At 37.5% G+C, this 13,346-nt stretch overlaps 1 protein-coding gene across 2 annotated transcripts in view; it reads left to right on the forward strand.

The window, feature by feature from the left end:
* The window catches only part of PROX1 (prospero homeobox 1), a 53,413-nt gene extending 42,875 nt beyond the window's left edge, over nt 1-10,538 (forward strand). For both annotated transcript variants that reach the window (XM_011996157.1, XM_011996158.1), the window contains exon 5: nt 4,941-10,538. In XM_011996157.1, the coding sequence (XP_011851547.1) occupies nt 4,941-5,126 (186 nt within the window). In that variant the 3' untranslated portion in view covers nt 5,127-10,538. The remainder of the gene's footprint in view (nt 1-4,940) is intronic.
* The last annotated feature ends 2,808 nt before the right edge of the window (nt 10,539-13,346 follow it).

A 13,346-nucleotide genomic window follows, 5' to 3' on the forward strand; every position in this document is an offset into this window, starting at 1 on the left:
TAATTCCCCTTCTATTCTCTGTGACATTCATTCAGCTGCCAAGAGCGTTTGGCAAGGTTTGGGCCAGCGAACACACTTCCAGTGACCGCTAACCTTGGTATGTCCTGACACTTATGATGAGTATCTGCAGGACACAGAAGGCAGGCAGCCTGCTATGTCAGGCTTTTATTATGTACTGCAGAGGCTAGGGACAGTCAGTTTAATAAAACAAATCATCCTTGAAGGTAAAGCAACTGGGAAGAGGAGGAAGACGGGAGAAAAATGTGTCTTTGCCACTCATTCCGATGGAAAAATAAAAGAACAGCAAAATAACCACCCACCCAACACACCGTGTGTGTGTGTGTGTGTGTGTGTGTGCACGTGTGCGCACATACAAACAACCCAGCTGTGGACTGGGCAGACTTGAAAACCTCCTCTCATTTTCCGCATTACATGGAAGTCCACAGGGCTCTTGTTTGCTCTGAGGAGACTCAAGTACGTACCGTGATGAAATTGGTAGAAGCTGATAGCCAGCCCCCTTCAAATTTATGCATATCTTTAAGTACCTCATTACTTTATATTGTTCTCCAAATATCAAGGCAAGACCATCCGGGGTGAGGTTCCTAGGTTGGGATGCCTTTTTATCAAAACAAAGTTTCCACTCTCCTCTCCTGAGGAACGCTGGGCAAAGCAGCTCCCACAATAGCCTCAGAGTTCCAGCCAAAGACTTTGGAAGCCTTTTGTTTTTTCCCTGTGGCATGTCCAAAGGCAGGGCCTTCTCCCCTCCTCCGCCAGCAGCTCCCCCCCAGCCGCCTGCATTGTCTTGCATTCCAGTGACTTGATTGACTGTTACCACCTGATGCTGAGGAGATACTCTAGGGTTCATTCTGCAGATTGTTGGGTTCTATTAAAAGAAACCTAGATAAGGGATTACTTGTCACTAAGGGATTTTCTGCAGATGTTTATTGGTGATTGGAAAGCCATTAGGTGTGAAGAGGTGCAGGAAAATATGGGCAACATCATTCTGATAAGACTGATTTCTAAGATGCTCCCACAAAACATCAGAAAGTACCCCCTATTATTCTGTTAAACAGAGCTGGGAGTTTTCAAGCAGAGGTAAAGGTCTCTTTTTCCATGGGAAATGTTTCTATGTGTGGATGAAATTCATTGGCACCCTCTCAGAAGATCAGTTGCTACCCAAAAGTGTGCCTCTGGGAGCCACCAAAGACATGAGTTGCTCCAGTCATTCAGTATCTCATGACAACTTTCTTTTATCCAGCCCAGTCTATTGCATGAGTATTGCCTCAAAGTAAGCACTGCATTAACTAATCATTTTGTTTGTTCACAAAGAATTCATTTCTTCCCAATAACCAAAGTCTCCTCCAGGGCATCTTTTATAGCATTCCCATTTATTTTGAAGTTACTAGCTTCTCTGTGATTTTTCAAGATTACAGAGGCACAGCTTTTCAAGGTTTTGTTGCCTCATATAAATAGTAGAAATTGCTGAAAAAGCATTAAAAGGGAGCCAGCATCGTTTAATGGAAAGACACCTTACCTCACAGTAATCTCTTCATCTCATCATTTCTTCATCTCATAGAATCTCATGCTTTCTTCATCTATAAAGTGTTGATTTCTGAGATCTATTCCAACTCTTTGAATTCTATCTTACTTTACCATTATTTTAAACTTCCTTTTTTTCTTTTATTTTTGAGATGGGGATCTCACTGTCACCCAGGCTGTAGTGCAATGGTGCGACCTCAGCTCACTACAACCTCTGCCTCCTGGGCTCAAGCCATCCTCTCACCTCTACCTCCCAGTAGCTGGGACCACAGGCGCATGCCACCACACCCAGCTAATTTTTTGTATTTTTGGTAGAGATGGAGTTTCATCATGTTGCTCAGGCTGAAGCTTCCCTTTTTTAAGTCTTAAGTATTTTTAAAGTATTAAGTAACTGCTACTCTAGAGCAAAATGGAGTAAAACAGAAGGCAAGATCTCACTATGAGCTATTTATCAAATGACTTTGCAAAAGATACTCTGCTGAGGCTCCTTATCTAAAGACATCTTATGATAAGGTGTACATATAAGAGTAGGTAAAAAGTTAAATAGCATCAAGACACAAATGCAAAAGATGATAAAGGAGAGCCTATGATTACCACCACAAGAAAGGAATATTTAAAACAAGTTAAAATCCACTAAAACCCATTAACAAGCATGGCAAACTATAAAAATGATGAAGGGGAGACTGCATACAACCCCCAAAGAAGTTGCCTTGTTCTCATGCAAATCCTACAACTTCACTTCCCTCCCTCCCCTGGTTGCTGATGTTCTAGATGTACCTCTTCTCTCTCCTCTGACAGTCTTGAACAATGCCTGCCCTTCCCCTGTCCCTGGCTCCCCAGACCTCCTGTACAGTTCTTGGCGTGGGCAGGGCTTTCGGCCTTCTCTGGCTTCTCTGGGGCAGCTGCCCACACCTTCACCCCTCAAAGCTCTCTGCCATGTCATGCTGCATCCCTGAGTGTTCAAGGAACGTAGATTTTTCATTGAGGCTGTATTGCCGATGGCCCATGAAATCACCTTTCTTGAAACGTTTATTTTAATAAATGCCTATGATTGGCCAGGCACGGTGGCTTATGCCTGTAATCCCAGCACTTTGGGAGGCCAAGATGGGCAGATCACCTGAGGTCGGGAGTTTGAGACCAGCCTGGCCAACATGTTGAAATCCCGTCTCTACTGAAAATACAGAAGTTAGCCAGGCGTGGTGGCCTGTGCCTGTAATCTCAGCTACTCAGGAGGCTGAGGTAGGAGAGTCTCGTGAACCCAGGAGGCGGAAGTTGCCATGAGCCGAGATCATGCCACTGCACTCCAGCCTGGGTGACAGAGGAAACGCCATCTCAAATAAATAAATAAATAAATAAATAAATAAATAAATAAATGCCTCTGATTATGTTTCTGTAGCATTTGGCTAACAGTCCCAATCCAAGGAGTGAGAGTGGGCTTCGCTGTTCTCCAGCCACATTCCCTCCCTCAATAATGCTCATTTGATAAAATGTGGAGGATTATCTTTGGGGGTGGAGGTGACTGTACTAAAAAAGATTGCTTCATGAATTTTTATTTGTATAACGTGAGTGGGAGGGCTAAGCTCTCCTCTAACAAATACTCCTGTATGCAGGAAATTTGGGAGGAAATAACCCAAAGGCCTGTGGAAAATCCACATGAATTCTCAGCAGAGAATGGCCCTTGGGGTGTGTGGGTTTGCACATTCATGGTGGACAAGGCGGTACTTTGAAGGATTTTCCAGGCAACACTGGGAACTATGTCCTAAGAAATGGGCCAGTGTGAAAGTCTTTAGGAGGGTCTGCTAAAAATGTAAGCTTAAGAATGGTTGGCCCCAAATGGAGTCCCTTTCATTTTTTCTGCAGAGTTATTACATTTCTTTATAAACAACAATTAACTTGCCATTGGAAACAATGAACTCCTTTGTCCAATTTTAAACATGAAAAACAGGGATGTCGGGTGATGATTCTGGTTTTCTTTACCAGTTACTACTATTATTAAAAAGTACATTGCACCCAAGGTTGGAAGAAAGAGATGAAACATGTTCAATATTACAATACCTCCTTTTTACTTTGGTAAGTGGCATGTCTGAACTTAGATGAAAAGTCTTTCATCTCTTGTATATGTGTAGATAAATATTGCTATATGTATACCTGTGGTACCTTTATGTCCTCATATGTCTGCACTTAATGTAAAAATGAAACTTTACTGGTGTATAAGTACCCCACTAAAATAAATCTACTAAGTGTCAATGCGTACTTGGAAAATTATGAGTTCATGGATTATTCTGTGATTCTATTGTGTTGGTGTGGGGATAGATAGACCATACTTTACTCTGAGTAACTTACAAAGAACACTAAATAAGTACATCAGTAGTTACTGCTTTCCTTAATCAAGATATCAGATTATTAAATAAGTAATTAAGAGAATACACACACACACACACACACACACAACACACATACATATTAATTGCTGTGGAAGAAAAGCCTTTAGAAATTGGGGTTCCAAAATGAATAGTTGGAGAATGTTTATTTTGAATGATAAGGACCTTGAGCAATTTCCTTACCCTCTCCGAGCCTCAGTTTTCTATTGTGTACTTGGAATAATAACACCTCTTAGAGAGATTGGGAGAACCGAATGACATAATTCACATTCAGTACATAAAACAGAGTCTGGCAAGTAGTAAATACTCAAAAAAATGTTAGTTTGTATTATTACTATCAGCTGAATAAATCACTCTCTTATGGAGCAATTCTAATTTCAAGGTTAAGTATTTTCTGATGCAATATTTTAGGATCAGTTTTGTGACTTCATGTTAATGTCATTATTTTACTCCTTTATGTAGCGAGTACTTTATATTGCAGATTAATATACAACTTAGCATCTGAGTCAGCAATCCTCTGAGACAAACAGATAACTGAGATTTTAGAAGATTTTCTTCATTTAAAGCATGGGTTTAATTTATAAAGAAGCCTAACTATTTGTTATTCTATTTTGAGAACATATTTTGTTTTCATAATGGCAATCCAAAGGAAATAGGATTCAAATTCTGAAAAATTAATTGGAGACTTTCTTCTGGATAGCATCTATTTAATGAAGTGAGGAATCCCAAAAGTCACATCCCATATTCCTATCCTAATTATCCACAATGAAATCCTAGTTTTTCAATAGGTCTGCATGGATCTTTCCCACACTCTTCTTAAAACAAAGCTGCCAACCCCACATCACAATGCTACTATATATAATGACTTTACATAAAAGAATAGAAGCCAGCCATTTTTAGAAAATGCAGGTGCAATGTAAGCCCCTTTCTGCAAGAATGAACTTAGCTCAGTTTCCTTGGAATAACTGTAGACTTGAAACTGAAAACTTTATTAATGCCATTGTCTCCTTGTATCAGCAGGTTCCAGAGAGATTCCTGGAAGTTGCTCAGATCACATTACGGGAGTTTTTCAATGCCATTATCGCAGGCAAAGATGTTGATCCTTCCTGGAAGAAGGCCATATACAAGGTCATCTGCAAGCTGGATAGTGAAGTCCCTGAGATTTTCAAATCCCCGAACTGCCTACAAGAGCTGCTTCATGAGTAGAAATTTCGACAACTCTATTTGAATGTATGAAGAGTAGCAGTCCCCTTTGGATGTCCAAGTTATATGTGTCTAGATTTTGATTTCATATATATGTGTATGGGAGGCATGGATCTATTATGAAATCAGCTGGTAATTCCTCCTCATCACCTTTCTCTCATTTTCTTTTGTTTTCCATTGCAAGGGGATGGTTGTTTCCTTTCTGCCTTTAGTTTACTTTTGCCCAAGGCCCTTAACATTTGGACACTTAAAATAGGGTTAATTTTCAGGGAAGAAGAATGTTGGCGTGTGTAAAGTCTCTATTAGCAATGAAGGGAATTTGTTAACGATGCATCCACTTGATTGATGACTTATTGCAAATGGCGGTTGGCCGAGGAAAACCCATGACACAGCACAACTCTACAGACAGTGATGTGTCTCTTGTTTTTACTGCTAAGAAGGTCTGAAAATTTAATGAAACCACTTCATACATTTAAGTATTTTGTTTGGTTTGAACTCAATCAGTAGCTTTTCCTTACATGTTTAAAAATAATGCCAGTGACAGATGAGCAGCTCACTTTTCCAAAGTACCCCAAAAGGCCAAATTAAAAAAGAAACATATTCACTAGCAAGCCTTTTCTAAGAAAAGAGGCAAACTCTGAAAATAGTACCAGTTTCTTCTGGAGGCAAAGCAATTTTGCACAAAACCAGCTCTCTCAAGATGAGACTGGAAATTCATACCTGGTCTTCTAGTCACCTCTCTAAACTCGACAATAGGTTCTTCTTCATAAGTGAGCTTACATCATTCTTCATAAAGAAAAATCCTATAACTTGTTATCATTTTGCTTCAGATACTAAAAGGCACTAAGTTTCAAATTTACACTGCTCAACTTTGTTTATATGCTTAAAAGGATTCTGTTTACTTAACACTTTTTTCCCCTAAAATGCTATTTTCTGAATACTTTCTTCCAGTAAGGAATAAAGGAAAGCCCAACTTGGCCATAAAATTCTTGCCTACACTAGAAGTTTGTTGACAGCTGTTAGCTGACTTGATCTTCATCTCCTAAGAGGAACACATAAATTTTCACATGCAATGCCACACTCTCCTGATGGGTATTCAAAGTGGTGACAGTCTAACTCAGTGTTTCTTTATTTTAGGTATAACATTTTAAAGCAATTGATAATGCCTCTTCCAATTCAGAAGCTAGAATTGACCAAAATGTGAGAAGAGTGTATAGCATAGGAAAATTTGGGGTTAACCCAAAAGACACAATTCCAGCACACGTAAGAAAGCTAGCTGCTATTTTATGCTTTCTTCAATGGTTCTCCTCTTTTTCCTTTTTTTTTTTCCCTGTTTTTCAATGATGTACAGTGTTCCATACTTGCATTGAAAAAAATTGTATGGCATTCACACTTTTTTTCTTAGGTGGGTTTTTGTGTGCAGATGCAGTAAGAATTCATTGTTCATCCTAAAACTGTTTTCCAGACCCCTCCTTCCCCTTAGGTAATTTGATATACACCTCCTAAAATGACACAGTAACAAATCTGGTATTTAGAACATATAGAACATAAATGCCATTTTTTAATTCAATTTTAATAAGAATTACATTTGACTTTGGAGAATACAGGTTTTGACCCATGTGACTGACTAGCTGACCCGATCGCTGTAATTTAACGTCATTTATAAATCTGCTGATGGACAGGAATGTATGAACTCAATTATTGTCAGCACAAAGCCTTAAAACCTGCTGACTTTAAATTAAACGGTGCAGTCCTATGATGCCCTGCACCATCCAGGGGACTAACAGGGCCTCGCAGTGTGGACAGAGGGTGCAGCCGCATGGGCTGGGGCACCAGCCACTTCACTCTGCACCCGCGGCCTCACACATCTCCCAGCTCACACTCTACTAATGCACAGAGTCATTAGATCCAATTTGTTATTTTTCTCACTTGCTTTAAAACAAAAACAAGTTTGGATAATCATGACATTGGAGTAAAGTGGGAAGAAAAAATTCAATCAGCACAAAGTAGGGAAGTGATCCCAACTTGTAGTCACACTTTTCTGACTGGCTTTGTTTAAAAGAGTGTGGCCTTCCTTGTTCATGTCAGTACACCACTGGGTTTTTGCTGTTCCATGTAATTCATATCAACATTGTGTTGCCATTTGCAAGGTAAAAGGCAAAGCTGTAGTGTATTCACCTATGTAGACAGATTGCTAGGTATCTTTTTGATCTGGGGCGAGTTCAGTATTGATTCCAGACTTATTTGGATTTTTTTAGTATTATTTTCCCCTCCCTTCTAATTTAAATAGACAAATTAAGCAAAAGTGTGTGTTCGCAACCAAATGTTGATGCCCTTATCTACTGATAATATCCTCTCAATGTTCACTGAGGCATAGAAATTATTTCAGAGTAGAAATTGCAGCATGAGGATAAACTCACCTCTTTGTTCTGAAAATAGAAATTTATCACTATGCTTTCTGGTGGTTTTCCCTCTCAAAATAAAAATCGTGTGCCTCCCAAGTGCACTGGAAAATGACAAAAGCCTGTCTCTCCAAATTCCTATTTAACAGTTTGATTTTTTTTTTTTTAAATCACCATCTTTGAAATCTTAGCTCAACTCTCACCAAGAGAAAATTGGCTACTTGGGAGAAAGTTAACTTTCTATGGTGGGAGGGTGAAGGATGAGGGACAGTTTACATAGGAAAAGAAAAAAAAAGTCTAAAGTCCATGTTGAAAAACCACACTACCACTTATTTTCTGCTAACCCTAAATTATTTTTGCGTATACGCTTGAGGTTATAGTCTGTGCCTAGACCTAAAATGCACCAGCGGGGGGGATTTTAAAAAATCCTTCAAAATACCAGTTTTTTCCCAACAAGTACAATTGTTCTTGTGCCTTCTGTGGCTTTCGATTTCATCTTTTTGACTTTATTTCCAATTACTACAGCTGCAATAAACACTAGATTTTTTTTCTGGCTGTTTGACATAACGTTGATAGCTATGCATATTTTGTGTCTTTTTAAAACAAAGCGGGAGAATACGTTTTTGAAGAAGAGAATTTTTAGAACAGTTTGATACCGCAAATTATTTTTTCCTCAATTGTTTGAGCAGCATTCGAGTTTTGAAAATTCTTGTAGAAGCCAATTTTTTGTAACTGTGGTGCAAATCTTGTGTTTTCTTAGCCTAATGAAAAGTAGTATAGAAGCAATATTTCATACCATGTGCTATATATGTGTGTGCAGATGTGTGAACATAAAAGCACATACACACATATACACACATGTAAAAATATACATATATATATATGCGTGTGAAGTGGAAAGCTTACCTTTTCCTATCTAGATTTAAGAACCTATTTTAGACATTTGTTATGTTTTGTGAAAAGAATGTTCTATTTGCAACAAAACATTTAATTCTTACTGTATCTCTGGCTGTTTAATGAGGACGTTTCACATTAACTGGTAAAACACGTGGAAGATGTTAGAATGTAGTAATTATTTAAGTAAACGTTCACCCACATATTCCTGAAGTTTGCTTTGTGCCTCCGAGTATTATTTAATTAAAGTGTTTTATGTTTGCAGAATCTTTGTTACTGTACTAGGGATGTGGGTGAATATCATTTAAAAAAAAATTAAAACAAAAAAAAGCAAAACAAAAACACTAAAGCAAGAGGGGAACTTTTATAAAGCAATGTAAATATTTAACCTCATGGCTGTCATTATGTAAGACATGAGATTTTAATAAATAACTACATTCTCACGACATCTGTCGAATTACTAGGAACACTACAGTGACTGTACAGACAGTTGAAAGCATTCTTGAAAATCCTGCTCTCTCCTTTTAAAAGTTAACAATCTCTTTTATCAGATGTCAAGGGCAAGGGTAATGCAGTTTCTGTAAATTTATGAAATTTCTTTTTCTATGTACATGAAGACATTTAGTAACACCCCCCTTCCCGTGCGCGCACATGGGCATGCAGGCACGCGCGCGCGCACACACACACACACACACACACACACACACACATTGTCATAAAGCTAATGATTTGGGGGCTTTAAAAAATAGGATGTCCTCCAGGAACAATCATAAATTTATGAAAGAAAGAGTAGTTTACAGACTCCCCTGAAAGAAGCAGTGTATATGTGAAGACAGTGCAAAAATCTCTTTGCCATGTATATTATAGCGTATTCATTGGTGTGAATAGTACAAATGTTTCCTTCTGGTACAAACTCTGTGTTTGCAAATTACAAGAAGCATTGTTTTCAAAAAGCTCCCCTTAAAAAATGTAACTGATTTATATGAGTAAGCAGTTACCGTATTGCACTTAAATGTTATGTTGAAGGAAATGCAGTTTTGTTTTCTGTAGATCTGTTGGTTGTAAACCATCTATAAAACTAAAGCTAAAATGCTCATATTCAGAGCTGGGATCAAAACTGGTATTTAACCTTTGCATCTTCTTATAATTATCCTTCTAAGAATATAACACAATGTGGAAGTGTCTGGACTTTGAGTCTTTTCACTGAGCCCTCTCTCAAATCTGACACCCCCTCAAAATGCACAAACATAAGCAGAAAAGGCAAACAAGCTTAACTTCTTTTATGAAAATGTATTCATTCTGTATTTTTTTAATATTCAATTCCCCTAAAAAGGGGGAGAAAACATTTTAAAATTGCATATTACCACTTCAAATTTAGAACTAAGAAAAAAATGTATTTGGGATTGGTCTCAGTGCTACCTAGAAGAATCAAAGGTCGTGGCTTCCCTCAATATTGTCCCAGCCATTTCTCATATGTATATAGTATAAACCGTGACAAAACACTGCCTTTATATTATTTAGCAATATGTTGTAAATAGCATTATTAAGCTCTTTTTTGTAATAAAGACCCTTTGATTTGAATATAGTACAATAACTGAACTGATAAAGTCAATTTTTGATTTTTGTTTGTTTTTTTTTAGCTAGAGGCAATTTCAATTGTGAATTTTTGTTGTTGTCTATTGTTCTGAAGACTTTGCATAATTTATTGGTTTAATTTATCCTAATTTATTTGATGAAGGTGTACAATTTTGTATTACCAAGGATGTACTGTAATATTAATTGATATGATAAACACAATGAGACTCCCTGTCCATATTAAAAAGAAAATAAAAAGGTGCAGTAGACAATTGATTTTAAAGGAAAAGTTAAAAAATTAGTTTGGCAGCTACTAAATTTTAAAACAGGAAAAAAAAAAGTTGTTGTGGGGAGGGTGGGAAAGGGGTTTTACTTTGTGTGTTTTAAGCTTTTGTATACTCTCCAAACTTTTACCTTTTGCTTTGTACCACTTAAAGGATACAGTAGTCCAATTGCCTTGTGTGCCTTCCATCTCCTCTTAAACTGAATGTATGTGCAGTATATATGCAAGCTTGTGCAAAATAAAATATACATTACAAGCTCAGTGCCGTTTGATTTTCTTAAAGAATGAGTGACTTTTAATTTTTGAACCTGTATCCAATTGTAGAACAGTAGGCGTATGGAGATTTTCTTTCTCTACAATTCTTAATTCTGTTAGCCTAAAGTGCAACTCCTAGAAACAACATTTTTTACTTTAGATGCTTGGAATAATTGCTTGACTTTCTCTCTCGGAAACATCTTCTTTCAGGCTTAACTTTATTTAGCCTTCAAACTTAAAAAAAAAAAAAAAAAAAAAAAAGCTTCAGCTCAAAGTAATATTTTACTCTTAATTCAACAATTGTTAATGTTGAATGATTCTAAGAACAACAAAAGATGTTCCCAAAAGTCACAGAATGGCAAATACATTACTTAAAATATGGGGATTCAGGGCTTGCACTGTTCTTACTGTGGATGAACTCAGAACTAAGTACTAATGCAAATTTTCAAAACCTTTCTAAAATGTTTCGCTTGACATGACTGGCAGCATGTTCCGTACTAAGAGCATTGGTTGTATGGCTATTGAACATTTCTTTTATCTATTTCACTTTGTTTTAAAATCATGTCTCCTTTATTCTTAAATTAAGAACAAGAGGAACTAGCAGAAATCACCTGCTATTGAGATTGACTCTATTATCCACCACTCACTGCAGCTGTGCCTTGCTTGTGTCTGTACATGCTGTTGCAGACTGAGTCTTCATCATCTCTCAGATTTCTTCTTTTGCTTTCCCCTTAATGATGAAAACTTTATATTTTGACCCTATTGACACAAGGGTGCCTGAGGTCAATGCAATATTAAAACTTTATTAAAGGATAATAGCATTTTTCCACTTTCAGCTCTTTTTCCTATCAACGGCACATATTTAAATTCTAGTTTTCCTAACTAACTTGTGCAAAAGAGCATACCTAAGTCCTTCATGCCAAAATATTCATTCCCTGATTGGAAAAAAATATTCCTTCCTTCCACTATCTCTTCTTGGAAGGGAAAAGGCATTTGTAGGAATGTAGTGACTCCTCCATCTTCTTGTACTTGACAGTTATCTGCTTTATACCAGATTGGATAATTTCCATAGGCCCAAATCACTAAGAGGTTACAGCAGGTAGAAATTTTTTCTGGTAGGAGGTTTATTAAAAATATACCTTAAAGCCCTTACTTTTGTGACTCTAAATTATCTGGTGTCATTAGTCTGGAATAAAATGCACCACCTTCAACACTGATCTGAGCCGTCATCACAAACCCTGTTCCACACGCATGTCAGTGTGACAAGTGCCCTGGTATAAGCTTCTCAAACTCATAATAAAGAAAAGATTGGTTTTATTCATTTTTCTCTCCATTAAAGTAATTTTTTAAATTAACAAGTTTTTCCTTAAAAACAAGGCTAAAAATCAGCACATATTTACAATTAATTTGTTAATACATGCGGAGGTGACATACAGATGCCCCTGAATAAAAGTCATAGAAATACATCAAATGTTAGTCATGTACTGCCAAATTCTGGGGTCTATGAACATTCCTGAATTTTAAAAGGCATAAAATACAAGAGAAGGATGTACAAAGGAAAATGGCAGACACGTTTTAGAAAATAACAGATACAATAACTAAACAAATTTATGAAAGATTACTGAAGAAATAAATGGTGCTCTACTCCCTCACCAAAGATATAACCCTTTGGTGGAAGGAGGCTTTACATTGGGATAAAAAGCTAAAAAGTAGCTTTTGAAACTAAAGAAGTCATCAAGAGAGCATTGCTTTGGGTGTTAGGAGACCTGTCTCCAATCCATTCAATTCTAAAACTTTTTACACAGCCTACCCAGAGAAAGCTAAGCAAGTCACTTAATGCTTCAGTGTCTCAGGAGAATTGAAATAATTATGAGAGCTAAAGGATTGCTAGACTCAGTGTGTTCACCATGTTGACTTTCACCAAAGGATTCCTATCTGCCAGGAAAATGGTGTGTTAGGATGTTTTTGTTTCTCATGAGAAGGCAATTTAAGTGACAAGGGCAAAATTCTGAAGATAGCCAAATGTGACTCTAGATCCTTCTCTCTCTGTTCATGATTGGTTCTCTCTTGGGTATGTGTCCCTGCTTCTTGCCAAGCATCTGGTGCTCTTGGGTTGCCCCAGCCCTCCCTCTGTTCACAGCAACAAGCCGTCTACCAAAGTTAACATTAAGATATCACTGACTTGATATGTTTCTCTTACCACTGGTACATTCATAAAAAGCTAAACAGTGTACAAGAATACATTTTTACTGCTTCTGCATTAGGTCTAAGGTCACCTGAATGCGAGTGATTGTGGACTGGAGACCTTCCCTACCAAACATCAGGCCAGGCTTTTTGAATGGTATTGCTCCTGGCTGCATCTTGCCAAAAGGTGGTATGGTCTGTCAAGGCATTTCTGTCTCCCAGGCCTCCTTCCCCTCTGTCTCCAGGACTGACTTCCTGCCCATGATCATAGAGTCCTTCTACATCCCCCCAAAAATCATTCATAAGAACTCAGAGGAGGAGGTACACTTCTCCACTAAAGCCTGGTTCATTTTTCTGGTTTCAAAGAAAAATTATTATCACTGAAGATATTTCAGAGATAACCTAACCCCGTGGCTTTTATTCCCTAGATCTCTAGAGAAATGTGGTTACTATCTCAGAGGCCACAAGATTAGGACCTCAACAAAAGGAGCTTCATCTTTATATTGAGGTATAATAAAATATTCATTTAATAAAAAGAGTTCTCTGCTTAAAACAGTGATCTCTTTGAGTATAATAAAACAGATTTCTATGTATGAATGTGAGTACTAAGTAACAAGTAATTCTACCAAA

This window comes from Mandrillus leucophaeus, unplaced genomic scaffold (assembly GCF_000951045.1).
Source record: "Mandrillus leucophaeus isolate KB7577 unplaced genomic scaffold, Mleu.le_1.0 Scaffold503, whole genome shotgun sequence".
In the NCBI taxonomy this organism is placed as follows: domain Eukaryota; kingdom Metazoa; phylum Chordata; class Mammalia; order Primates; family Cercopithecidae; genus Mandrillus; species Mandrillus leucophaeus.